General features: G+C 37.4%; 1 protein-coding gene across 3 annotated transcripts in view; it reads left to right on the top strand.

Moving 5' to 3' along the window:
- The first annotated feature begins 358 nt into the window (after positions 1-358).
- The window catches only part of LOC308707756 (connector enhancer of kinase suppressor of ras 3-like), an 81,361-nt gene continuing 54,332 nt past the window's right edge, over positions 359-27,387 (top strand). For 2 of the 3 annotated variants that reach the window (XM_081394397.1, XM_081394399.1), the window contains exon 1: positions 359-608. In XM_081394397.1, the coding sequence (XP_081250523.1) occupies positions 557-608 (52 nt within the window). In that variant the 5' untranslated portion in view covers positions 359-556. The remainder of the gene's footprint in view (positions 609-27,387) is intronic. The other variant, XM_081394398.1, reaches the window with a different exon arrangement.

Here is a 27,387-nt window from a genome sequence, read left to right as displayed (position 1 = left end):
TGTCTGAATATTTTGTACTGCTTTAAAGTATGCATGCATATTGTATCTAATGAGTTCAACAATTAAATAAGCTTGGTACTTTACAAAGGAATCTCCCAAATAAATTCCTTTGGTCTGATCACTATAATGATGTCATACCTGTGACTCATGCATTCCTAATTTAAAAGCTAACGATTAACTGAAAGGTTATATTGCCTATTTCTAAAAACAAACTCTGGAGACATAAGAATAACAGTGGGCCTCCTCGGCAGTAGCAGATCTCCCTGCTGCTCCTCCTCCGTTCGGATGAGGGGAGGATCACTCACTGAAATCTGATACATGTGCTTCCTCGTGAGTTTATCCCGATTCCCGATCGCTCACTCAGTCCATGTGAGAGAATCGGCTGGTTCAAATGGAGATATCTTGCGAGCCGTGCTTACTACTGGATTTCTAGAGGACAGACTGAAAGAATGATCTCATTTCACAGTGCCGATCACACACTGGTGCTTCACGTAGTTTATTATTAATCTCCAGCTCTTGAGAAGGACTCTACCGGCTGGACCCAACATTTAAAGCAATGGATCCAGTAACGAGGTGGACACCAAAACAGGTTGTTGACTGGATGAGAGGTGAGTTTAATAATATGTATGCTGGTGGTCGTTTAATTTTAAATGGTCTCTCTTTCTAGATAGCCACCGTTAGAATCTAGGACGTGTGCATTGTTTACCTGTAGTACTTTCGACGAAACCAAGATCAGTGTGTCAGCAATGTTCGAGCACCAACAAAACAAACTCATATGTTTAAAGAAACTCATGGTTCTATCGCGTGGCAGGAAAAAAAAACAAAAATATTTATTGAAATAACATCCCGCTGTACTGCGCGTTTTTTATTGTTATGCACGCATGTTATGCAGGAGTATTTTACTCCCAGTTATTGTTTTAGACAGATTTGTCAAACCGTTCATCTTTTTTCCAGAAGATAATTATACCCTGCCATTTGTGTAAATGATTGACACATAAAAGCCTATTCTTCAGTGTTGAGAACTTGTTCGTGTGTAGCTGTGAATTACAGACGAATTGGAATTGAAATGAATGCCTTGTCAAATTCAAATCTGATCAGTCATTTGTGAATTCGAGTCGAGTACCAGTCGTGTTATTTGTCCATGTGTAATCATGAAAGATTAATGTAATAATAATATTTGTGTGAAGTCATAATAATGTAATATTCAAATGTGAATTGGACCACCTGTCCTTGCATGAATTGGAGTAAAAATCCACTTATAAAGTTTATTGTCTGTTAGGGTCATTTTGGAATCTGTGTGGACAGTTGATGTGACACATTCAAATATTTAAGCATAGCCTATCTGAAATTAAATGGTAAATTATAATGTATATTCGTATTATAAATTCCCAGCTTTCTTAATGTCTCAAATCATCATGCAATTTTAAGAGAAATATGCAACACTCTCATAACTACTAATACTGTACTTATGTTTTGGTGAATTGGTTGCAAATTTATTTGTATGCTACATCACAAGGTGTGGACTCTCTCTCTTTTTTTTTTTTCTTAAAATGTTTTGTTGTTTGTACTAATCAAATTGCACAAATTCATGAGAATGTTCTCATGAGATCGGGTTGGAAATATGGAAATATAGCCGTCCCAAGTTTTGAATAGTTCAAAAAATCTCTTTCAGTGAATAATAGTAATAATAATAGAATTATTATTTTGTTGATCTCAAATTAAAAGTGTCTGGTATATCAGTGTTTTTTACTGTCTTAAAAGTTTGACACATGCTCTAGATAAGATTTAAGAGGGGGAGAGGGCGGGAGGGGGGTCCTTAAATAAAACATGTTTAGATTTTTAGACAGGCATTTTTTTTCTGGCACATCTTTTTGAATTTTACTTGGCACTTATACGGCTCAGTAAAAAAAAAATAAATATATATATATATATATATATATATATGTTTTTGCCTCTCAAACTTAAAAACAATCATACTGGAGCATTACTTTATCGTTAATGTTACTGTCCTACTTAGGCTATATTAATGACTTAATTTGAGGGACACATAACAGTTAATTAGTCCTTTATCTGACAGTACTGACTCAGCATCCTGGAGTTATAACTTGCTAAAGGCACAATGGTGACAGTTAAAGGATCAACCGTTGCAGGGTTTGAACCAACAACAATTAGTTACCAGGTGTGTTTAACTGCTATGCCACATGACTCTGAAATAAATGTAAATAGACTTTGAGCACATACAATGATATAGTGTAAACGGTACTACTACATTGCAAACATACAGAAAAAAAGAACAAGAGCATCAGTTCTCTGTTGAATGAAATGCCTAAGGCCTTAAAGGTTTTTAGTGGTTCACGTGGGGGCTCTTGTTTCTCAGAGCATGCTTCATTTATAAATTATTAGATTTCTTTGTGATCACGAGAGTCAGTTGCATTAAATAAATAAAAAATTCAGGGAAAAGTAGCCTACCTTCTCACACATTCTTGCAAACAAACATGAACAGACAGTAAAAGTTTAATGGCATTGGCAAGTCTTTAAAACTTTTGCTTGTTTGGAGTATATTCATGGAATGCTATGCAAAAACTGCAGTGAATAATTTCACACTTACAAAATTGAGTTTCATTCCGCCCCTTCTACTCCCACACTTGTTGAGGGACAGCTGGGTGCCTTACATTCTTTTTCAAAACTTCAGAAGCATCCAAAAAAATTCTCAAAGTTCTCAAACTATTGTAGATGAATGAGTTCCAAAACCTAATTAAAGTAAAAGTACTCGATGAGCTGAATTTGAAAACCTGATCCATTTTCTTTATTTGTGAATATTTTATTTCAGTAATATTTTTTTGTAATCCAGTTTAGCTAATTCAGTGCAATGATTCTACTGAAAGCAATTAATCTACAAATTGGGCATCGCCGCTTTTCTTGCAATTTTTTTTTTTATAAATGCACAAGGAGAGCTATAAAGTATAATGTATAATACTTATTTAAAGTGTTGAGTCATATTGACTTGATTTATGGTGTTCTTGCATCATTTTTAAAGATTGAAAGGTCCAAACCCCATTCATTTAATTGCATGAAAAAACATCCATCAGAAATTCTGTTTTGAAATTTTCACCTCAGCAGAATTGATTATAACAGCTGTTATTAGACACTGCACAGGGCCATTGCAAAGTATAGGAAGAGCAGGCTGTTCCCTTCCTCATTATGAAGAGCACTGTAACAATATAGTTAATGGCGTAGGTTTCATATTGACATTGGGCAATCCCCACCAGATAATTAATAATAATAATTAAATTTAGATACATAAGCTTTCTTCACTGTAGCTCATGCACACACATTCAGACAGTCACTCACACAGATCGTGCTGCACACACACAGAAACATTCAGCAACACAGAAACTTCTCAACGTGGCCAAGCCATGCAATTTGTATCACTAAAATAGCTTCACAACTGAACTCAACAAGGAGTTGGCAACATCACTGTTTTTGAAGCAATTATGCCTCGTTTCCACTGAGCGGTACGGTACGGTACGGTACGGTACGGAACGGAACGGTACGCATTTATTTGCGTTTCCACTATCAAAAGTTGTGAATGGTACCAAAATGCCGAACCGTACCGTACCACTTTGTAGTCACTGCTTTACTGTTAATAGAGAAACGCTGTTACAGAATGAGGGAATTCATTCATGCACAATCTCTCTCTTTTTCTCAGGCCTATAAATGAACACAGATTTGATGTATCACACTTTTCTGTGAATAGAATATCAAACTGGAGATCGCTAAACTGTAAAGCCTGGTTTATACTCGACGTGTCAGCACAAGCGTGAAGGTGCGCGCGGCAAAAATGGCGTCATTGCGGTGTGGGCGGTCGTGCGCGACATTTTTTGTAATAACGCGCGCGGCGCCGCATCCGAAGATGAACGACTTCGAGCCAAATCTGGCCGAGCTCGAACTTCTCACCACACCGGCACCCAGTTGCACGTCTAAATGAGTTGCTTACATTTAAAAAAATGAGCATATAAAAGTATTTTTAATTAACATAAAGGTCCAGGTTTAATAAAAATGTTCACGAAACTTAATGAAATGTTTAGTGAAATTAGAAAATATGTAAGAGATCGTTAATTTAGTTATGCTGTATACACATTCTCAAATCCATATATTTTGTTTTATTGTCACGAGTAATAATCTCAGGGTTTACTGGGTTTTACACAATTCTTTTTGTAGTGTGGTATTGGTGGTGGTGTACTAAAATAAACATTGTCACGTGTGTATAGCTTTCTTCTTCTCCCTGCTGATTCCTGATGGTTTTAGAGGACAATTACTCGAGTCGCCCCCTGTCGTTTCACAGAATAGTACAACGGCGAGCGCGTCAAGTAAGGCCCTGTCCCAAATGGCACACTCCGGACTTGTGGACTTCCTCAGAGTCCACACTTTGGTGACGTCATGTAGTGCAGACCTATAGGGCCCTTGGCACGAGTCCCCGAGGGCGCATTGAGAGGTATTTTTGGGACAGACTCGATCGTCACGCCGGAAATAACGGTCTGGTTGTTGTTGGACAGGAGAAATCACATTTTTGCGCTCCGACGTCTTATCTCCATGTCCACTACACAGCCTAATTTTACAGTTCTATATTTTGATATTGTGCATATCACCTGGGCATTAGACAATAGATATATCATGCTTATTTAAATGATGTATACAGTTGTACATAATAATACATAATGTTCCAATTTTAAAACATAATTTAAACATATTTTTTTCAATTTACAGGTTTCAATATTCATACTGTTTACATATGACTCAGTAAAGCCCTGACATTCGGTTCTATTTATTTAATGAATCATAATGCGATCGTATTATTTAACGCACTATTATTATGTTTGAGACATCAACCACTGCTCGATGAGCATAATTTTTGTATAAGCTGTAGGTAACAACTGGTAAAATGTACATTTAGGTCATAAAAACCGTAATATTTTCTTCTCAGCCATGTCAACAATTATCCGTGAGTGAAATCTCCTCCCACCCGTTGTCTGATTGGCCTTTCGCAAGGATTCCTGGGTAGTTAAAGTGCGTGGAGCCTGCTTCTATGCGGGCTTCACGGAAGACCGCTTCAAGGGTACAAAGGGGGCGCTGCTGAGCACACTTCAGAGCGGTAAAATGCTGAATGGGACGGACTATGGACTCGTAGACTCAGCGAGCACGCGCAATTCAAGTCCACGAGACCGAAAGTCTGCATTAAGTGCGCCATTTGGGACAGGGCCTATAAACGCCTCGTCCGTTTGGGGAGGTGCGCGCGCAGTCTGTGGAGACTCGCGTTGCGGAGCCAGGCGAAAGTATAAACAAGGCTTATACATAAGCTTACCAGTGTTTTCAGAAAGCCAGTGCTTGCACATGGTTGCCAGGTTGAGAAAAACAAGTAAAACACTTAGCTGATATTTCGGTATTGCACAAGTTTGAATCTCTGATTACGTCTCTTAATATCAGGCAACCCCTATATTCTATTCATTAATTTCAGCTCCTCTCAGTTTTAAACACTAACTCGTATCGACAAGTAGTATGTTACGATACATTGTTGTATCGATGTATCGAACACAGCCCTATCCCTAACCTTACCCTTTTCCCACCTCAATAGCAGCAAATATGTTGTGCAGTACAACATAAGCACTATAAGTACATTGTACCTTTTTTGACGTAAGTACACAGTAGTTAAGGACAGCTAATAAAGGGGGACAAATTCATTTTGGCAAATTATACACTGCAATGATGCTAAATGCTAAACGTAGAAAATGTTTTTATGTTTTGTTTTGTTTTTCTGTTGTAGCAGAAATGCAATCATGTGACTGCATACACTTCTAAAAGTTTCTGAACCATATGTGTGTTGTTGTTTTTATGGATATCATTACTAAAGGGGAACTTCTGACAATGATCTCATTGTCAAAAAAGCCTCTGTGTGGTTAAATGTTTGTGGATTTCCACCAAGGCATGACATCTAATAGATGTGTCAGTCATATTCTTTTAACAGTTAAGATACTTCAACCTGGTCATGGTTGAATTTTTTTCATATTTTCTTTGCTGTAAGTATGATGACTTTTTCACAAACTACACAGTTATCATGCAATAACACATCACTCTACAGTGACTATTTCAAATATTGCCAGGTCTGTAAGCTTGAACGACAACAATAGGCCTAGGCTATATTAGTTGAAGAAAATGTTGTTCCAGGGCTACCTGTGATGAGGAGACATTGAACCAACAAGTGTACCTTTTCCATAGGTTCTGTTAATTATATTGATGTTTTAATCCAATGGTTTCCATCCATGTAACCACAACACCATATGTCAACCCTTAGATCTTGTTATCGCCATATGGCATCTTCGTGAGATTCTCATAAATATTTAATGGAGACTCTCTGTTGAAGTTTAAATGGGAGAGGTGCCTGGTATTTCCTGTTCTCTTCTTTAATTTTATGGGACTACATTTTTGTAGCGTGCAGTATAGAAGTGTTTTGTTTTTCTTAAAGACAACGCAGAGTTGCAGACACAAATAATACAATACAAAATGTTATGGCATTGATCTTTTCTGAGACATTTCGGTGCACTCTACATTTCCACAAGAGACCTTTGATCCCACTTTGACAATCCGTTGATTTGCATGAATCCATGCTCCGTTTATAAGAGCACTGAGGTGACAAGGCGTGATCCTGCTGGCTTTTGCATTCAGAACTGAGCAACCCAATGTAAATCTCCCAGATCACAGTAGCTTAGTAGAGCCAGAATAAGAGCAGTGATCTCTACAAACACGTAGCTTAACTCAACGTGGGAAATGCAACCTCAGGTAGCACATCACACACAGTTCACTGCCCCTCCATGAGTGCTTAGCCAGGCAGAAAGTTGGACGGGACACTGTGGGCTCGTTGCTGCAAAAGGCCTAATCCTCAGGAACAAAGGGAATGCCTATTAAAAACACACACAAGTTCGTCAATGAAAGGCATAGAAATAAGCTCTAGGCAAAGTTAGATTTTGATGATCATCTTATGTTCTTGTTTAGAGAATCTCTTTATTTTGTGGTTCATGAACATGTGTCATCAATTATTCACCCTCATGTCATTCCAAATCCTATAAGACTTTTGTTCACCTTTGAAACACAAATTAAGATATTTTAAGGAAACCCGAGAGATTTCAGTCCTTCCACTGGAAGTCCATTCTACCAAAGCTTTGGGTTTCACTTTATTTTGATAGTCTCTTTAACACATTTTGTTGACTATATGTAACGTTGCACCTGCATGTCTACTAACTCTCATTAGAGTTTTAGAAGACTGGTAGGGGTTCGGGTTAGAATAAGTTGACATGTACTTGCAAAGTTACTTGTAGTCAGTAGAAAGTCTGTTGGAGGAGCATCACAATAAAGAGTTAGCAGATATTAAGCCGACAGTTTACTAATACTGTAATGAGAGTTAGTAGGCATGTAGTTGCAAAGTTACTTATAGTCAACAGAATGTTCAAAAGGGACCATCTCCATGGTCCATATGAATCTAGCAGTTTTATCCAAGACACTGTCATTTTATATAAACATTGATAAATGCACACTATTAATATGCTAAGAGAAGCTTGGCTTGTGAGAACAAACCTAATTGGTTCTTGGACCAATCAAGCACGTTTGAGCTTCCACAAGAACTAATGTGGCTTGTTCTTGCATTTCTATAGTTAGAATGGTTACCTCTAAAGGGTTGCAGTGTCACTTCTCCTTGAAGAGGAGTTTGCATGTGCACAGCTATAGAACAATAGCAGTGAAAACAGCAGTTAAGAAAGCATCTGATCATAGCGATGTGGATATGTTTGTACAAGCTCTGCAATTCGACACTCCAGTCAGTCACGTTAATTTATATAGCACTTTATACAATAGATTGCTTTAAACCATCATCTTTAGTGTAAGTGTCAGTGTCTCATTCATTTCGAATTACTTTAATTACTACTATTATTGCTACTGCTGCTATATACTAACGTCTGACCTCGACAGACTGAACAGAAGAAAAGAACCTGGAAAGAAGGCGGAGCCTCAGAGCCACACCTACATATTACGTAATCACTGCGGACCAATGGTAGTTCAAAGGTGATTACCTTTTGGAGTAAACTTTTCCGGAAAGTTTTCTTTGCTGTTTCAAACTCCCAGAACAAACTCAAAACGAACTTCGTTTCATCCTGATTTTTTTTTTCGAAAGGACGAATCACCTCGATTTTTACTTTTCCTCAGCAAGTCACACAATTTGTGGTATCATTCATGTCTGTAGCACAAATGGCATGAGCAATAGAAATAGAATGCAAAAGTGTATGTTCATAAATATTAAATTAGTAGATTATAACAATTATATCAGTATAATTATACTAATATAACAATTATACTAATCTGAGAACAGGTTTTTTTTTTAGTTCAGTTCAGATTTACAGTGCTTATGTTCCTCTGGTGTGTTTCCACTGCTCGCAATAACACAAAAGAATTGGGCCTCCTATTGCACGGTGTAAAGGTCACATTATAATACCCCTCATCCAGCACCTACAATTGGGTAAACAGAGGAAGGGTGTTACTGCATGCACAGACAAAGAGCCTGAACTATATCAGGGCATCATGGGAAATCCTGCTCTTGCCTTCTCTAAAAAACATTCCTTTATTTATAGGGTCTTTGTTCATTGCACACTTTCATACAATCATTCTAACGCCAGGATCATGACATGGTTAAAATTGATTTGCTTTTTATTTAAACAGCTTTTATTGAGGAACAATCAACATGCATATTGCAGAAAGACCAGTCCAACATGTCATTTTCACAATAAATGCATGTAGATGCTTGACATCGGTCTCCTGTGCGTCAGTCAGAGGGATTTGTGTTTGTGTGAGATCTGAGAGTAAACAGCATCACAGGGTTTAGTCATTGACTGAGAACAGGTTGGTGCATGTGACTCATCTACATCAGTAACTTTCACATGCTTTGAAAGACATCAGCCATAATATCATTTGTACCTTCTCTCAGTATTCATTAAGGATCTATTCAGACTTCCATACCGTATTGATTTACTGTATTTTCATACTTAAGTACAAGGAGTTAACTTCACAACTTCAGTGAAATTGAATATGTCCCCAGAGTGCTTTATTTATGCACTACAATTGATTAGTAAATGAAGACATCTTTCCTTTCTTACATTGTTGTGTCTAAAGACATTTTTGTGTCATTTTTTTCATGGGAGAGAGCTAAAATAACAGGCATATGTTTAACTTATAGCACTTAAAGCACTTAAAGAGGACCATATGCTTTTTTACATTTTCAACATTCTTCTGTGTGTAATGTTTGCGCCTGAGCATGAAAAAGGCCTGCAAAGTTACAAAGCCCAAAGTCCCTCCAAATGGAGTTTTTCTCTATATCAGTGCGCTCTGTTTCTGAACTCCCTGAAACGCATTCTTTGCAATCTTGAGTTTTTAGGGGTTTTTTTTTTTTGGTTTTCCTCTGTATTTGGGAAAACGAACACGTCACAATATTCCTCATTTAAATAATTCCCGCCCAAGGCATATGCAAAATAGAGGGGGTGAGGCCGGGTTGTGTTGCATTAGTAGTGTGTTGAAACTCGGTGGTTCTGGTGAGGGGTGGGAGATTTCCCCAACAAGCTTGAAGTGGTTGACCAATCACAACACACTGTGCTTTTCAGAAGGAGGGGCTTCATAGAGTCTGGAACTAAACAGGGTGTGTTTCCCGTACAACGACGTAACTCGCTGCTTTACTACCATAGTACGATGCATCGTTGAAGAAATCAACTAGCTAGTCACGACTGTTTCCCAAAACTGTATTGTCGCAAATTGGTCGTTCAACCACTTTGGTTAATGAATTCACGCATGTGGTGGAGTGATAAGTACTTTTAATGAATCTGTTTGAGATCGAATTAATGCTAGATGTTTTGCTATAAATTATGGACATGGCATCTGAGAACTATTTCTCATTTTTCTCAGTTATTTTGCTTTAGGCCTATTTCCAGATTCAGTCACAAGCTCTTTCTTACGTAGTAGAGCATGCTCGCACATGCACACTCTTCAAAAACGACGCTTTAAAATCTCTTGACAAACTAAAAGACATAAATAACATTTGTGTGTATTCTAAATAAAATATATAGATTGTTCTGAATGTCATCTTGCTTATTTGGCTCAAGATAAGTCCACATGTCATGCAAACAAGAAACTCTGCTTCTAACCACAGTGTTACTGACAGACTGGGAAGACAGGTGCTACAACACTGTAAAATATGTGAAAAATAATGTTTTTTTTTTACATTCAAGCATGAAAATAGTGGTGTCAAATCGATTAATCGCATCTAACATAAAAGTTTGTTTACATAATATATATGTGTGTGTGTGTATATATATATATATATATATATATATATATATATATATATATATATATATATATATATATATATATATATATATATATACCGTATATTAGGGCTGGGCGATATGCAGAGCCGGTTCTAGACATTAGGAGGCCCTAGGCAAAATTCATGTTGGAGGCCCCCCACCCCCAATAAAAAAACACTTGAAACAAATATGATTCCTAACCTTTTTATTTATACAACATTTAATTTTAAAAGCAGTATATTTTTACTTACACAGTACATAAGTTTGGACACATTACTATTTTTAATGTTTTTGAAAGAAGTCTCTTATGCTCATCAAGCCTGGATTTATTTGATCAAAAAAACAGAAAAATAATAAAGTGAAATATTATTAAAATTTAAAATAATGGTTTTCTATTTTACTATACTTTATATTTCTGTGATGCAAAGCTGAATTTAGTGCCACGTGATCATTCTGATTTATTATCAAATGTTAGAAATGGTGCTTAATATTTATTTTATAACCTGTGATACTTTTTTTCAGGATTTTTGATTATTAAAGAGTTGTTTTAAAAAAGTCTTCACTATCACTTTTTATATATTTAACACATATATATTTTTTTCTGTATTTTTGATCAAATAAATGCAGGCTTGTAGAGCATAATAATAAACTTCTTTCAAAAACATTAAAAATAGTAATGGGTCCAGACTTTTACCGGTACTGTACATATTAATCAAACTTTATCTACGGTAATCTCTTTTTTGTTTAATGAAGATGTTATTGTTGTTGTTGTTATTTTGCTGTTTTATTCAATTTATTCACAGTTCCAGAATCCCACTTCAGTAGATGAGCATAAGTGCTTTTATATTGCATTGCTACCTTAAATATGCTATACACAAATCAAGTGGAAGAGAAAGACACGATCGCTACTGAGCAGAAAAAAAATATATAAAGTGAAATTATTGGCGTAATGTCAGGAATCTAATCATCAGCAGAATTTAGAAGATAGACCCATATATATGAGATCCTTTAGACTATTTGAAACATTTCAAAATGTTGTAGTGTGTTGGCTTTTTAACTTAGAATACAGACGTCTTGTCTTTTAATTTTGTAGCTTTTTTACTAGTCAGCTCCCGACGCGATGTTATTCATTGTACGCGCAAATTCAAAGCGTCGCGTCTGGGCACGTTAATGACGCTCGCGCTCTTTTAAACTCGTAATAAAGCGGTGAATGATTTTTCCAGAAATGACGCTGATCTACAGTACAAGTTTATATTTAGAATACATTGCAATCACTCCAAAATAGATGACGACAACTCTCACACCTGCATTATGAGCTGTGCTTCTTTGTGTGCTTATTAGGCTTTAGCCTCGCAGCATCTGATGGATGCGTTCGTTACACATACTTTCAGAAGCCGGCACACATTAATTGGTTTAACTGCAGTAATGTAACAGTCTATGGTTAAGATAAACATCGTCACTATTTATAGTGAATTAATAAATATTGAAATAAATTGTAGATAGGACATTTGTACTTTTTTTTTTTTTTTTTTTGTCCCTCTGTCTGGGCCCCATCCCGCCAATCGGGCCCTAGGCACGTGCCTAGTTTGCCTTTGCGTTAATCCGGCTCTGGCGATATGGCCAAAATTTCATATCCCGATATAGCTCATTTGATATCCCGATAACGATATACATAACGATATAGCAATTTTTCTGTTAATTCAGTTCATGAATAGTTTACCGTAAATCCTCTAATATTGGCCTGTATTCCATTACCGGCCGGGTCTCTAACATTGGCCGGTCTCGCTGTTGGCGGAGGTAAATAATTATTAGAACCAACGTTTTTCTGGGCAGGCCACAACATTATGCTTTTAATAGTAACATGCAAATACCACAGGGGGGCAATGTTTGCTAACGAATCCTATCCAAGCCATAGCTACGGTAGCCTGGTCATGTCAATCACTTCGCTCTTGACTCGCACGTGACGTGAGACTTCAGTCACCGGTAGGCTAACGTTGTTTACCATGGCAGCCGCGGAGCCAAAGAGGATTTTTGGCGAAAATCTATTTTTTAACCCCCTGGGTTCGGCAATCGCGCCGGCGCGATAGTTTTTTTTTCTTATAAGTGCAAAAGAGATTCAAAATATTCTGTTTACTTTGATCTTAATTACGGAGAGCGCGCGCTATTCAAACGCAAATAATCTGAGGCGATCCACGCAAACCTGTGAACACCCACAATCAGTTGGATATGTTCACTTTCAGGTTCACCTCGTTTTCATTTCGAGGAGCAACGGATCCGGTTGAGGAATAGGTCAGTTCTATATTTGCTTTGTTCTAATCGCAATAGTGTCTGTACACGCAAAAAGACTGTTTAAATATGAATCGCGTTTCTCTCTCTCTCTCTGTGTGTGTGTGTGTGTGTGTGTGTGTGAATGAATTAATGCACAGATGCGCGCTGTTGTGGAGCTACTAACGGGTTGGGTTGGCTGGTCATCTAGTTGAGAATTAACTTACCCTGGTCTGAACCGCGTCTACTACCGTCTTCCTCCATGTTTGTTTATGTATTGCAGCGTGCATGGGCATGCGTGAGGTTAATTCTGCCGTAAAACGCCTTATCGTGGCGTAAACGATAGAGCCTTATATAAAACGATAGACATTTTCTATCGTCCAGACGATATATTTCGTCATATCGCCCAGCCCTACCGTATATAGTATATTGTATGTCTGTGTTTGTTATACAAAAATAATAATAATAAATGTAAGAATATATATACACACATATAATATGTAAACACAAACTTTTATGTTAGATGTGATTAATCATTTTGACAGCACTGCATTACAACTAATTCTAGTAGAGCCCAAAAACAAAATCAAGACTTTGTGAAAGTCCAGAACATTGCCTCTTTAATTAGCACACACACAAATATATTAATAAAATTACTAAAAAAAAGATTTTATTTTGGTCATATTGCCCACCCCTAGTGACCTTTTTATAAATCAGTGTGATGTGTCTAAGAAGAATGAAAATGCTGCTGGCAAAACTGTAGAGCTGTAGCGTGAGAAAACTGTGATGATCCATCTACATTCAAACCATTTTAATAAAAACAAATTTAAAAAATTGTTACAAAAATATTTGTAAGGGGAATATGAAAATCTTATGTCCTTGAAATATGCTGAAAATGGAAACCGGCAATCTGGGAAGGTTAATAATGAAAATTTGAAGTCTGTATTTTGTTAAAGCACTTGATGAATTCTCCTTTATTTTGTTAGCTACACATTTCCTGTGGATCGAGTTTGTAGAAGGTCAACAAATGGACATTCAGTTATGACGTGTCCCATCCTGGTATCTTGGGCAGATAGTACCAAGCATAGGTGACAGGCTTTACTTTTTAGCTGGTTATGACATGAGCTGAGAGATTGAATATAACTTTCCTTTGACAGGGATGATAACCAATCTCATGCAAACATGATTTTGATGTGGTATACTTCGTGTCCTAAATTATTATTATTATTATTTCTTTTTTTTTCTTTTTTTTTTTTTTTGCAGTACTCAACAATACAAAACCCTTTTTTTAAACCCATTTAATATGTTATTATTAAAAGTACTTAAATACTGTGGAGTGGAGTCACTACAGCTAGGCTACATATGTTGTTTTGGGCTTGTAGTAGTAACACAAATTTTGAGTTATGTACAGTAACTGTTATGACACGCTAATTAATTTTGTTTTGCTAAATACAACTAAACAGAAGTGCAGAGCATCCTACAGGAAGTCTCTCGCCATGTCGTCGCCCATGGATTAGCACAAAGAAATGTAAGTATTCCTTTAAGATTCATTACTGCGTCTTGGCCCCTTTCAGCAGGAAGATCTACAACACATTCCTCTCTCCTCTGAGGAAAGGTTTAGGTTGTCTTCTGTCTCTGATTACAGCCTATATTGGATCTGTTTGCAACAAGCAAGTTGAAATATGATGCAGGAATTTCATAATTACGATCTTTTCCATTGGTCCAGTGCATGTTTTATGCTAAAATAAGGGTGTGATAAAGTAGTTGTTAAGATATGGGAAGGTTTGTCCCAGTAATTATGGTTTGGCAGAAGATGATGTGGCAGAGTTTGGTAAGGGTAGATCCAGTCACAGATGCCTTTTTGTTTTCAAAGCTGCTTCTGATTACAGGTCTCTCAGACTGACTTTCATCCCCTAGTGTCTGCACTGTTCAGCCACAACAATTACTGTTTAAGGAGTTAATGAGGAGATTTTGGCAAGTGTGAGGTCCCTGAGCGGCTCTTACAGGCCTGTCTATGAATGGCTGGCAGGCAGAAACCTAGTTTCTGTGTGCAGACAAGTGGAATGTGTGAAACCACCTGCATTGTATTATTATGTTAATTCATAGAATCATTTTTAAAGAAGTGATGAATTGAAATCAGGAAATACTGTTCTCAAAATAAAAGTGGTTAGCATATAGACATACAGCCAAATGCAAAGCCTTTCAAAGTATACTCCATTTGAACGCTTGCACAATGGACGTTGTGTCCGTGACGTCACCCGTAGGTTTCTGAAGAGCATTTTTGAAGGCCAAAGTGGGCGGAGTCGGCCGTCGCCATCTTGGCAGCGCGTCACCGAGCGCCACTCCCAGATAACTGAAAATGGGCAAAGAGGCGTGATTAGCTGAGGTGACGTGACAGACAGCAGACAAACGACTAGTAGTGACAGCAGTGGCAATCCACCTGTCACTCAAGTGGCCACGCCCTTAATTATGCATAACTTTAAGGCTTAAAGGGTTAGTTCACCCAAAAATGAAAATTATGTCATTAATGACTCACCCTCATGTCGTTCCAAGCCCGTAAGACCTCCGTTCATCTTCGGAACACAGTTTAAGATATTTTAGATTTAGTCCGAGAGCTTTCTGTTCCTCCATTAAAGTCAATGGACGTGTCACTGTTCACGTCCAGAAAGGCAATACAGACATCATCAAAGTAGTCCAAGTGACTCCAGTGGCTCAATCTTAAGTTTATCAAGCGTCGAGAATACTTTTTGTGCGCAAAAACAAACAAAAATAACGACTTTATTCCACTATTCATTTCCTTCTCTCTGGGCCTCGTAGTGTTTTTGCGCAGTGTTGCACGTCATCACGCATCACACATGACCAGCGTCGGCCAATAGTGAGCCTACGTGGTGACGTGCAACACAGACACACTGTGCAAAAACACTACGAGGCCCAGAGAGAAGGAAATGAATAGTGGAATAGAGTCGTTATTTTTGTTTGTTTTTGCGCACAAAAAGTATTCTCGACGCTTGATAAACTTAAGATTGAGCCACTGATGTCACATGGACTACTTTGATGATGTCTGTATTGCCTTTCTGGACGTGAACAGTGACACGTCCATTGACTTTAATGGAGGAACAGAAAGCTCTCGGACTAAATCTAAAATATCTTAAACTGTGTTCCGAAGATGAACGGAGGTCTTACGGGCTTGGAACGACATGAGGGTGAGTCATTAATGACATAATTTTTATTTTTGGGTGAACTAACCCTTTAATATAATTTAGATGGATGAGTTATAAAAAAAATCACCCCCCTCACAGGCAAAATTAGCTATATAGATCAAAACAACTTTTTGTACCAGGCTGTAAATATTTTATTTCTGCTGTAAAGATGGGCATTTTACCATGGGGAGTTTATGGGATTGACTCTCATTTGGAGCCTGTCTCTAGCGGCCAGTCGATGAATTGCAGTTTAAGTCACTTCCGTGTTGGATTCAAGAGAGAGACCGGAAGCTTGCCGCTTGTTAGTGATCGACATTATTCTTGTGCGAAGAAGAAAGCGACACTAAACAACAATGGAGGACATACAGCAGATCTTGTTCTTGCTTCTTGGCATGTGGCTGTTTGTCACAAGAAGACGACAAGCTTTGTTTGAGCAAAGGCTGTATAGGCTGCCAGGAAAAAAACGTGCAAGTGACGATTCTCTGTCAACCAATCAGCGTTCTGCTGTGAGTCTAGCTCCAGCCTTTAGGTACCGGACTACTGTGCAAGGTACCCCAACGGAAGGGTCCCCAAAAAAAGTGGTACGGAGTGGTTTGGGATTTTGGTAACATTCACAACTTCTGACAATCGAAACGGAAATAATTGCGTACCATACTGTACAGTACTTTACTGTAACACTCGGTGGAAACAAGCCATTAAAGTTACGAGAATTTCTTTTCCCATAACACAAATTTTTGGCACCTGGGGATCTCTAGTTGTTGCTTCCAGAGTAGATTGTTGTTGTTCCATCTCATCAGTTTTTTTAGACTTTGAAACAACAGGATGGACAGGCTTGCACCCTTGTGGACCTTGTGGGATCAGTGCAGAAAAATTCAAGGCACGTGGACGAATTGAGTGTATTGGATGTGCATACTATGCTGATGAGAAAATGTATAACATGCACTGTACAAAGAGTGTTTCTAATGAATCACTTTCCAGTCAGGATCTATTTCCAAGCCAGGCTCATTGAAAAAAAAATTCTGTGGCAACAATTTTACAAAATAATATTCGCCGCTTGCACATTCTGCAACACATTCATAGTGAAATGAATCTGATGAACATGAATCTGGCAATGTTTTTTACATTGCTTGTTGTCAGGATCATACCAGTTCGGAAATAAAATGTCCGGTGAGTGGCGCTGAAAGGTTCATGCTCTGTCGCATTTGAAAATAATGTACCACCTACACTAAACCCTCCCCTAAACCTAGTGTAAACAAAAGCAAACATGAGATAAAAAGCATTTGCTGAAGCAACCATGCCATTTTAGGTCGCTTCTGTAAGTCTTTGATCTCTTTTATTGTGACTCATGTTTCACAAGACTCGTATCCAAGCGCTCTGCATCACAAGTGCAATGCTGCATCAGGTGAGTTACGGAGCAAGTTCACTACATAAATATGGTGCTGATTATGTGACGCAAATGTCAAAATGTATTAGTTTTCAAGTCATGCACTATAGAATGGTCGAAGTGTTTTGAGGTCATAACATAATATTAAGCAAGGAACTGCATGAAAATATGTATTTATTAACACATATGTGGATTCTTAAACTCACTGACCCACAACTAGCCCTCGTACTTGTCAGTTAATCCTGAGAGAGGTGATGTTTGTAACCCTCAGAAAACCTGTCCGTTTGTCCTTAATGTCTTTTTTGTCCTCCCTGTCTTTTCATCTAAAATGACAAACATGAGCGCAAAAGCCCCAGAGCATCTTCTTTATGCCTGTTCATTCTAAAAGCTTTCTGTCTCTTTATCTCTTTTATCTCTCATTTCAAGAATGAGGGGTTTAAAAAACCTATCCAATTGCCTTTCTTTTCTGTTGGGATTTGGATTTTTGGGAATTTGCAAATCAGATTAACAGTATTGATTGTTATATGAGCTGCTGTATTCCAGTCAATACAAGTGACTATTTGTTAGATCAAATCTCCCTGCCAGGAATATTGGATCCAGTCTCTTTACCAAATCCCCTCAGAAGATATCCATTTTTCTAATATTAGCAAATAGTAAATAGGACACCACATTTTTTTTTTAGTGTAAAAGTCTTCCATCATCCTGAGAGGTTGACAGAGGAAGCCATAGGAAGAGCAGAAAGCAGGAGATTTTTTATAATGATGATTATAAAAAATTAGCAGGGTTTATTGAATAATCATTTCTAGGTCCTTCCATTTTTCAGGAGGTAACAAATCTTGACAAGTAAAACCACACAGCACTTGCCTGTTTTATTTGATTTATTATTGTTTTACACTAAGCATATCTCTGCTGTGCTCGGTTTACTCATTTGGTTGTTGCGTCTAATGAGAGGTTTTGCACACAAAGGATTTTTTTCTAATTATTGCCTTCACAATAACAAATGTCTATCGAGATAGCATCATTGTGGAATTCCCACAAAGGGTCAGCGCCCCAAAACAATGGGCATTCCTTCATTCCCCTCAGGTTTACTGGAGATCTCAATAGAACGAGAGAGAGAGTTCCAGTGGCAGTGGCTATTGTACATGCTGTGTATGAAAGCACAGAGTTTGTGTGGAGAGGGAGGTCACACTCCCACTGGGAGGCCCTTCATTCTGGATGGTGGAAGGGCTTTCTCTCTCATGTAATCAAACCCCTGAGAACCCCAGCCTGTGTGAGCGAGTTTTACACCATGAGACTCTCAGAGAAGGGTTGGCTCTGGGGGCACATCCCGTCAGAACAGATGTGCAGGTTTTAGTTTCAGAGCACAAGGTGTTGGGTTTATCAGTGATCACATCAAAGTCTCTTAGCAAGAACGAGATTGGCAAAAGCATGACTTTAGACCGATCCAACTGTGTAATTATCCTATTTTGACCAGAAACATGATACTTTAACAAGACTCAGACAAAAGAAACATTTGGGGGGAAAACATGGTGTAGTTGAGGTGCGTGGTTTTTAGTAAAGGGCTAAGGCAAATAAAACACCCATGCCCTCATTTGCTCTGCAGTGTGATTCTCACCATGATTATGAATACAGATTTTTTTTTTTTAAAGTCATAACTTTTATGGTTCTGGTGCACCGTGCGGGCCAAGCAATGGGAGCATATCCTTTAATAGTAGAGCTCTGTGATTTCTGTGACACAGAAAACATGGATGGAAACACAGAATCCAGTCATAAAAAAATGGAATTGACTGTATAATGCAGAATGTTGAATGCTTAATAAATCAAAAGTAGCGCTGTACAATTAATATCGTACTCGGACTCGGATTTTGGCGCGTTCGCACCGCAGGAACTAGGAATTTTAGGATTTTAGTTCTAGGAACTCCTTTTGGAGGAACTAATTTAGCTCTTACTTCAGAGTAGGGTCTAAACCAGCAGTATAGGAACTATCCATGACGTTAATATACGCTGATTGGCCGAACGCACGCGAAACACCAACAACCGCCATTTAAAAAAAAGCTGTGTAAATACAGATTTTAGCCTATATTGACTCCACAAACTAACTCTACGAACATGGAAAAAAGTGATAGATGGGCCTCAACCTTTACGCTGAGGAGAAAATCCAACGCAACTTTGAGGGGACCAAGTCAAACATAATTATGTATTTCTGCTCTGCTAGCAACACTGGACATCAACCACATGGTATACGCTAATACCTTTTCATATGTCAACTTTCCATGTATAGCAGTTCTATTTGATAACATGTTAGATAGATCGTAAACTAATGAAATCAGAGAATGCAAGCACTGTGTGCTCAGGCTCTGGTGTTCTCAGTGGCGTCAAAATAAAAGTCACAACAACAAGCGTGTCTTACGTCATTTCAGAGTTCCTACTGGCGGTGCAGAAAAAGTTTCCTATAGGAACCATTAGTTCTTGGGGAACCACCCTGATGGCTAGTTCCTAGAACCAAGTTCCTAGAACTACCCAATGTGAAAGCCCCTATGGTAACACAGCTTGTTTTATGTACTAGCTAGGACCTATACATACTCTTAACATGAGAATAAACTGCACAAGTCAATGAAAGCACGCAGCTCTGAATAACCATTAGTGCTACCACTGCAGGGCTCGCAAAATCGCCTGCCCGACGTCCCGGGGCTATTGTGTTTTCCAGTCGGGCTACCAAAATGCATAACCAGCCTGCCCGACGGGCTATCTGAAATAGTGTTCGCTTCAGTTTTGTTATTTAATCAGATTCAGCGCGTTCTTCATCTTCAATCCGCAGCGGCGCAGAGCAGAGCCAGAGAGCGCACGTCAGAAAGGGGTGTGTGTGTGTGTGTGTGTTAATTTGAGTCTCATTGGTCTGTCAATGTCAGAATATTTGAGATGACCAATCAAATCAAAGTAGGCGGGCTTTATGTTCACAAGAAGCTGCAGAGCGCGAATTTGAGCAGAGCGACTCGACGCTTCATTTTACGGCCAAGTGCGAGATAAGATGTAAGTAGCTAAACTAAACATTTCATATTTGACAGCTTTTTTAGGTCATAAATGTAAAACGAATGACAAAATTAATCAGACAAATGAATATACTTTTGTCGAATCTCGCCATTTTGAACTGAAAATAGGCCTATGTAACGTGACTAATAATTAGTTTACTGTCATTGTGAGGGGACATTAGCATTAACAAATCCGTTTTCATGTTAGGCACAAGATTAATACTGAATGTGTACATGTTGAGAATTAATATGCAATTTGTAGCCTTCAGTAAATTAAAAAACTTCAGCTTTAGGAGGGGAAGAGACAGGGCAAGATGAGGAGACTGAGAGAAAAAGAAAGAGTGATGGATAAGAAGTGAGAGCAGGTATTGACACAATCTACTGCCCACTGACATTGTTTTAAAGCTATTTCTTATCCTTTTTTGGCCTTCAAACGTTTTGAAATGGACATATCAGAGAAATAAAAAATTTGAACCCCCTAATAACCTTAAATGTAGGACCTATTTGATTATAAAGCCCTTTATTAGGAATAAGATCAATAATGAATGTGTACATACTGTGAATTAATTTAATAAACTTAGTTAGGCTACCTAGCTTTCCTAGTAGCTTTCAGTAAATTAATGCGTCTGAGAAAATGATTCATAAATCAACCTATCAGTTGACCCTAAGTTTACTTCACTGACAGACAAAAATGAAAATATATCAGTATATACCTAATATATACCTATATCAGTCAAAGCTCAGCTTTAGGAGGGGAAGAGACAGAGCAAGAGAAAAACAAAGAGAATAGGAGTGTGATGCTGATGAGGAGAGAAAAATAATCAGCTGCCCTCTTACATGGATTTAAAGCTATTGTTATCCAATTTTTTTGGCCCTCAAAACATCTTAAAATGCACATATGTAGATCAGAGAAATCAACATTTTCTCGGGGGTGCCCCTGAACCCCCCTCACTAGCCTACCTCACATTCGGGACCTCCGTGATGATAAAACCCTGCCATCTGCATGTTAATGAAACTTAATAGTGAGCATTAGACCCTAAACTAAAGTGTTACTTTTTTATTTTATCATACCCTCATTGGGGGCTGAGCCACAGACACAGACTGATTCATGTTCCATACTGGCCACACACCTTTCAGTTCAGTTAGAACCAGATGCATATTTGTTGATATTTTGTGTTTTGAAAAAGTTTTTGATTCATTGTTTTGACTCCTAACCAATATTCTAGATTAATAAAATTGACTTTTTATCTGGGCTAGTCAAATTCATTTCGGGCTACCAAAATCTGAAGAGTGCCTGCCCGAAGGGCTACCAGCGATTTTGAAATTTTGCGAGCCCTGCACTGTGCATCAAGCGCACACAAGTCTGTTTGAAAGTTAATGTTTAAATTCTGGTAACACTTTAGTTTAGGGTCCAATTCTCACTATCAACTAGTTGCTTTTAACCATTAGTATGGATATTGGCTGTTTAATAGTACTTATAAAGCACATATTAATGCCTTATTCTGCATGACCATATTTAACATCCCTTAACCCTACCCAATACCTACTTTACCCAATACCTACTTAACTACCTTAGCCTATTTTTGCCTATTAATAAGGCAAAAGTCGTAGTTAATAGTTAATTATGTGTGACCTATTCTTCAAAGATATTCAATATATAAGATATTAGTATATATGCCTGGTGTCACAGACAAGACTTAAACCTAGTCCGAGACTAAAATGCATGTTTGAGCTTTCTTATTTTGAAGCAACGTGCACAGACATATCTTAAAATATGTCACTGCCATTGTTTTGTCTCAAGATGCTCGCCAGTAATGTTTTTTTTTTTTTCTTAGGTATGTTTCTAAAGGCTATCAATGTCTAATTTAACTAAGGCCTAATCCTGGCTTAATCTATAGGCCCTGTCTGTGAAACCAGGCCCTAGAGTCCTATCAAACATTCCACATACATTACAATGACGGTGATGTGCAAACTCCTTTCATGCGTCACTTTGTGAGTTTTCTGATCAGATAGCGCTCAGATCGTAAAAACATCAGGTGCTTTCACATTCCAGACAAAACTGGAAAAAATGTAAATGCACCGGGTTGTTGAAGGCACATAGGCTATGTAAATTTTACTCCTCTCAAAATGGTAAAAAAAAACAACTGCAACACTCATCACCAAAGATCAACACGTAATTTGCCGCATATAAAACTGAAGGTTTTGTCGCATCCTGAAGCTCAACACACAGTCGTCATCATTCAGACTTGTGAGACATTTAATTTGCATATAGCACAGGAATTGAAGAACAGATATTTGTTTTGCGTTGACACATTTATGTGGCCCAGTGTAAATGGAACCGTTCTAACAGATAGCTATCAGATCAGTAAAAACATTGGAAATTTGTTATTCAAAGTCTAATATAAACCTGAAAACAAACCAACAAAAGGATTTTGACCAATTTAAAACAAATTGGCACAGTGGTTAACTCTGAAACTTAAATGTGTCACTTCATGACAAAAAAGGCTGCGACCCCTAGACTAGTGTCTGAGTATTAAACTGCAAAAATAATACTGCCATCTAAACACGTAGTCTGCATGTTTTGTGTGTCTGTGAATGAGCAGCATAGGTTTGTCTGCCTCACACGCAGTGAGCGTTTTTCAGCTTCTTCCGTCTAACTACATGAGGTCACAGACACATAAACATTCTCATTATACATTTTTATTTAATCATAAATCACAGAATCAACACTACTGTACATTGCATGTGCCCATCACCAGGAAGGAATTCATACATGGTTTAGATAGGTTAGGTGTTGATTTTTCTGTAAAATTACTTTATTAAATTTGCAAAAATGTTATTTTATAAAATATATAACTTTTTATATGTTATGGTTCTTTTAAAATCATTTGACAAAAAGTAATAAAGACAGAAATCAAACAGACACACAGAACATGCAGACTTCATAATTAAATAGCAGTATTTTTGCACTTTAGTGTTCACAGACACTATTCCATATTGCTTAAGCTACTTTTGATATTCATCCAAAATTAAAAAGGAAACTCCAATTTTATGATTATACGATTCTGATTCAATAATGCACTTTTACATAGAGGCAAAATGAAGCAAAACTAACCCCTTAAAATATATTGATTATAGAACAAGAAGAACAACCTCCCAGCTCTAGGATTTGCCTTTGCTGCGCTCAGGTTTAACTGTTGAAATAACAGTGTTGAGTTACATGCATTTTAGGATGGATCATCAGTTATGTTAGTAACAGCTTTTATAATGGCGTGACTTCATTCTTTGAGGAAATTTCACACTCTCTTTGTTCACCTAACGCTCTATTTTGTATTTTATTTTCTCTTAATTAAGTTCTTTTGAGGTCTCTGGGTGTATATAAATGTACAATGTACACTCTGGTATTATAGGTCTGCATTGTAGAGATCATACCATATTTTTACCACTCTTAAGTGAATGCAATCAGGTAGAAACTGAATGTGTAGAAATCTGCACATATCACATTCCTTACAGTGAAATGCAGCCTACTAGACCTGCTATTGTATGTAATGTAGTTAGACAAGTACATGAACCATTCTTAATTTGTAATTTAGCTTCTTTGTTCTTTATGTAGATGTGTTTGCTTAATTGACTGTGCCATTTTTTATTTCTTTCATTTGTTAATATTTACCTTTTTTATTTTAAAAGTGTTTGCTGTGAAATTTCATTGGTATGGCTCCCTGGAACGCTGACAGTTCATGTCCTTTGTCATTGTTAACTCTGATGACAAAGAAGTGTGCTTAATTGTATTGAATATCCACTTGGATTGTGCTTCCAGTCTTAAAAGTATATTTAAAGAAAACTGCCCTTACAGATAATATAATATTACTGAAATACTTAAGAGTACAATTTCATGACTGTGTTTCTTAACATCTTCCATTACACAGCACTTTGTATGTTGTTAGGATGACAAAAAGGTTTGAAAGTTACATTAACAGCGCTCGTCAATGTCAAAATGATTGAGATGGCCAATCAAATGTTGTCAAAGTAGGCAAGGTTTACTGTTCACAGAAGCAGAGCGTGAATTCCAGCGTGAAGCGTCAGTTTAATGTTGAAAGAGTGTGGTAAGAAATAGCGAAACATTTAAAACATGTCAACTGCTTATATATATATATTACAGCATTAACATTTGTTAATGCTACTTACATTTTTATGTTTGTTCACAGTGCATTAACTTTTGATCTTACAAATGTATTGATACATGTTAAGATTAACAATAACTAAGATGAATAAATACTGTAGAAGTATTGTTCATTGTTAGATCATGTTAACTTTGGAATTGTTGTAACACTTGTAAAGTGATACCAAATACAGTATAAAGTCAATTTTATATGAAGTACACCTTCATTATTACAAAAGTATATTTTAATTGATCATAAATGCTTCTCATTCAGCAGCATGTTTCAACCATATTTAAAAGACAGTATAAGTAATTATGAAATGCCATATAAATGTACCGAAGTCCTACTTAATTGTGTCAAAAAATGCTCTAAAGTCCAACTATATATATATATATATATGTATATATTATATGTGACCCTGGATCACAAAACCAGTCACAAGTCGCACGGGTATATTTGTGGAATGGCCAACAATACATTGTATGGGTTAAAATTACCGATTTTTCTTTTATGCCAAAAATCATTAGGATATTAAGTAAAGATCATGTTCCATGAAGATATTTTGTACTTTTCCTACCATAAATATATAAAACATTTATTTTTGTGAGTGAATGCAGCACAATCGGCAACATAAATGGACAACTTTAAAGGTGATTTTCTCAATGTTTTTTTTTGCACCGTCAGATTCCAGATTTTCGATAGTTGTATCTTGGCCAAATATTGTCCTATCCTAACAAACAAATGTCTGAAAACATTTACAAGTATATTCTTTTCAAAGTCTATTATTTCCGCAATGAGTTCTCATTTTAGAAGTATAGGCCTACTTTTTTTTTCTTTTTTTACAAGGGAACATTCACTGATATAGCAGAGCCTCAACTTTGTTTGAGATTTCCAGAGATAAATGAAGGTGGACTGTGTATTGAATATTAAGGTCAGTGATTTTGTCTGGGCTGTCAAGCCGTTGAGTCCGAGGGCATCGGGCCAGACCTTTGCAGCTGCTCTCTCTGTAGTGCCTTTGACTGGGTGAACAGTGAACACCCTTCCCCCTCTCGTCCCACAGGAACATCCTTCACCGTCCTTCACTGGTGCTGCAGCCCGGGTGACTGAGGGCTTTGTGTGTCCGTGGGGGGTGTTGGATGCTCTTGTCAACATGTCAAGAATCAGACATAAGCTCCTTTGCTAAGTCAGCAAATCCTACTTGTAACCGAATTTCATGTGATTTACATCAAAAGGAAACGGAAGCAGGAAATACACCAACATTTCCAAACAGATCTACGCGTAAAGAAACTGAACAAGGCATTACGAAGCCCTGAAGAATCCAGCTAAACCAGTCTGCTGACATTAGTTTACTTCGAGCTGTTAGTAGGCTTGCTGTAATTAGGTGACCATTTGCAAAAACAAACTGTCAATTGCTTAACCAGCTTGACACACACACACACACACACACACATGTATAAACTCTAGCAGGTGGAAACAACGTGATGTTTATAGTCTGAAAGCTCTATACACACCTGTTGCAGTGTCAATGAAGGAAGCCTGTTTCTATAGAAAACCTCATGTTTCTAGATACCTTATGTAGCTATCTATCTTACTTTAGAAGTCTCTTATACTCACCAAGGCTGCATTTATATGATCAGCAATACAGTAAAAATTTCAAACAAATAAATGACTTCATAATTATATGAAAACACATATGGTGGTGTACTGTATACATACCATTTCATTGTCTGTTTTAAATCTGTATTTGAATTGTCAAATACAGTACTGTGTGACGACAACGCACCCTTCTCAGCCGCTCCAGCAACAGACGCAACCCGGAAAAACTATCTGTGTGGATTTTTGCAGATAACTCATTGTTCCAGCAATTGGTTATCAGTGCCTATTAATCGGCAAAACCGGTCAATTGGTTGACCTCTAATGATATGGGTTTTTTATGTACAAAAAGCATTTAAACATTAAATATTTTTAACATTATGTTTCTACTGTCGCTTTTGACCGATTTAATGCCTCCTTAATGCCTCTCAAAAAACTTTTTCTTGACCCCAAATGTGTTTTTTCAACTCTGAAAAGGTTTAACAGGTTCAAGTTTTACAGGTTTTATCACTGTTCCCCCATTACTTTTTTTTAGCAGTCCTTACAGCCCATAACAGTACTTAAAGGCACACTGTGTAAGATTTTTTTATCAAAATATTCAAAAACCACTAGAACAATGTTATATATTTATAACAAGACTTGTGTACTTAAATTATCCCAAATGTTTCTAAGAAAGTTTAAATCCAGAGAAATAAGCAGTTTTAACCAGGACACGGACCGTGTCTGTACGTCGCCTATCAATGACATCATCCCCGCGTTCCCCTTGATTTCCGGTTATACTGTATTTTGTAGAAACCATGGAAACACCAAGGACGCTTTAATATATTATGTGTTTTATCATTGTTATTGGTATTGTGTTTTATCATTGTTGTTAAATAGCTCAACACAATTAGTCCTTTTGTTTAAATCTCGTTTTCTTGATTTACCGCGAGTATCAGTTTTACCATGCCTAATACTGATCTAGCTCACTGCAGTGTGCAACAAGTGTCTAATATAGTAGCCACCGAGCAGCATATAGTATCATTATATCAACTTTTAACACACTCAAATGTATCTAATATGATAAAACAGTTCTGCGTTACCCCACATACGCAACGTTTACACAACACCAATTTTAACTAAAAACCGAAAACTTTTTATGCATTTTGACTGTTCATTCACATGACAACAGTGTTTTTGGGGCCTGAAAACGTAAGCTTTTGAAAACGGGTTTCAAAGTGCAAGTTTTTGAAAACGATGCTGTTATTGTCTCCTTGTATACAACAAAAACGCAAATTTGTGAAAGCGGTGACGTCATGCACATATGTATTGTGTGTTCAGTCGGGTAATGTTTCTTAACAAAGTGACTTCGCCAACTAC

This window comes from Scardinius erythrophthalmus (assembly GCF_964197995.2).
Source record: "Scardinius erythrophthalmus genome assembly, chromosome: 19".
Taxonomy (NCBI): domain Eukaryota; kingdom Metazoa; phylum Chordata; class Actinopteri; order Cypriniformes; family Leuciscidae; genus Scardinius; species Scardinius erythrophthalmus.
This window is presented reverse-complemented; position numbering and strand designations above follow the sequence as displayed.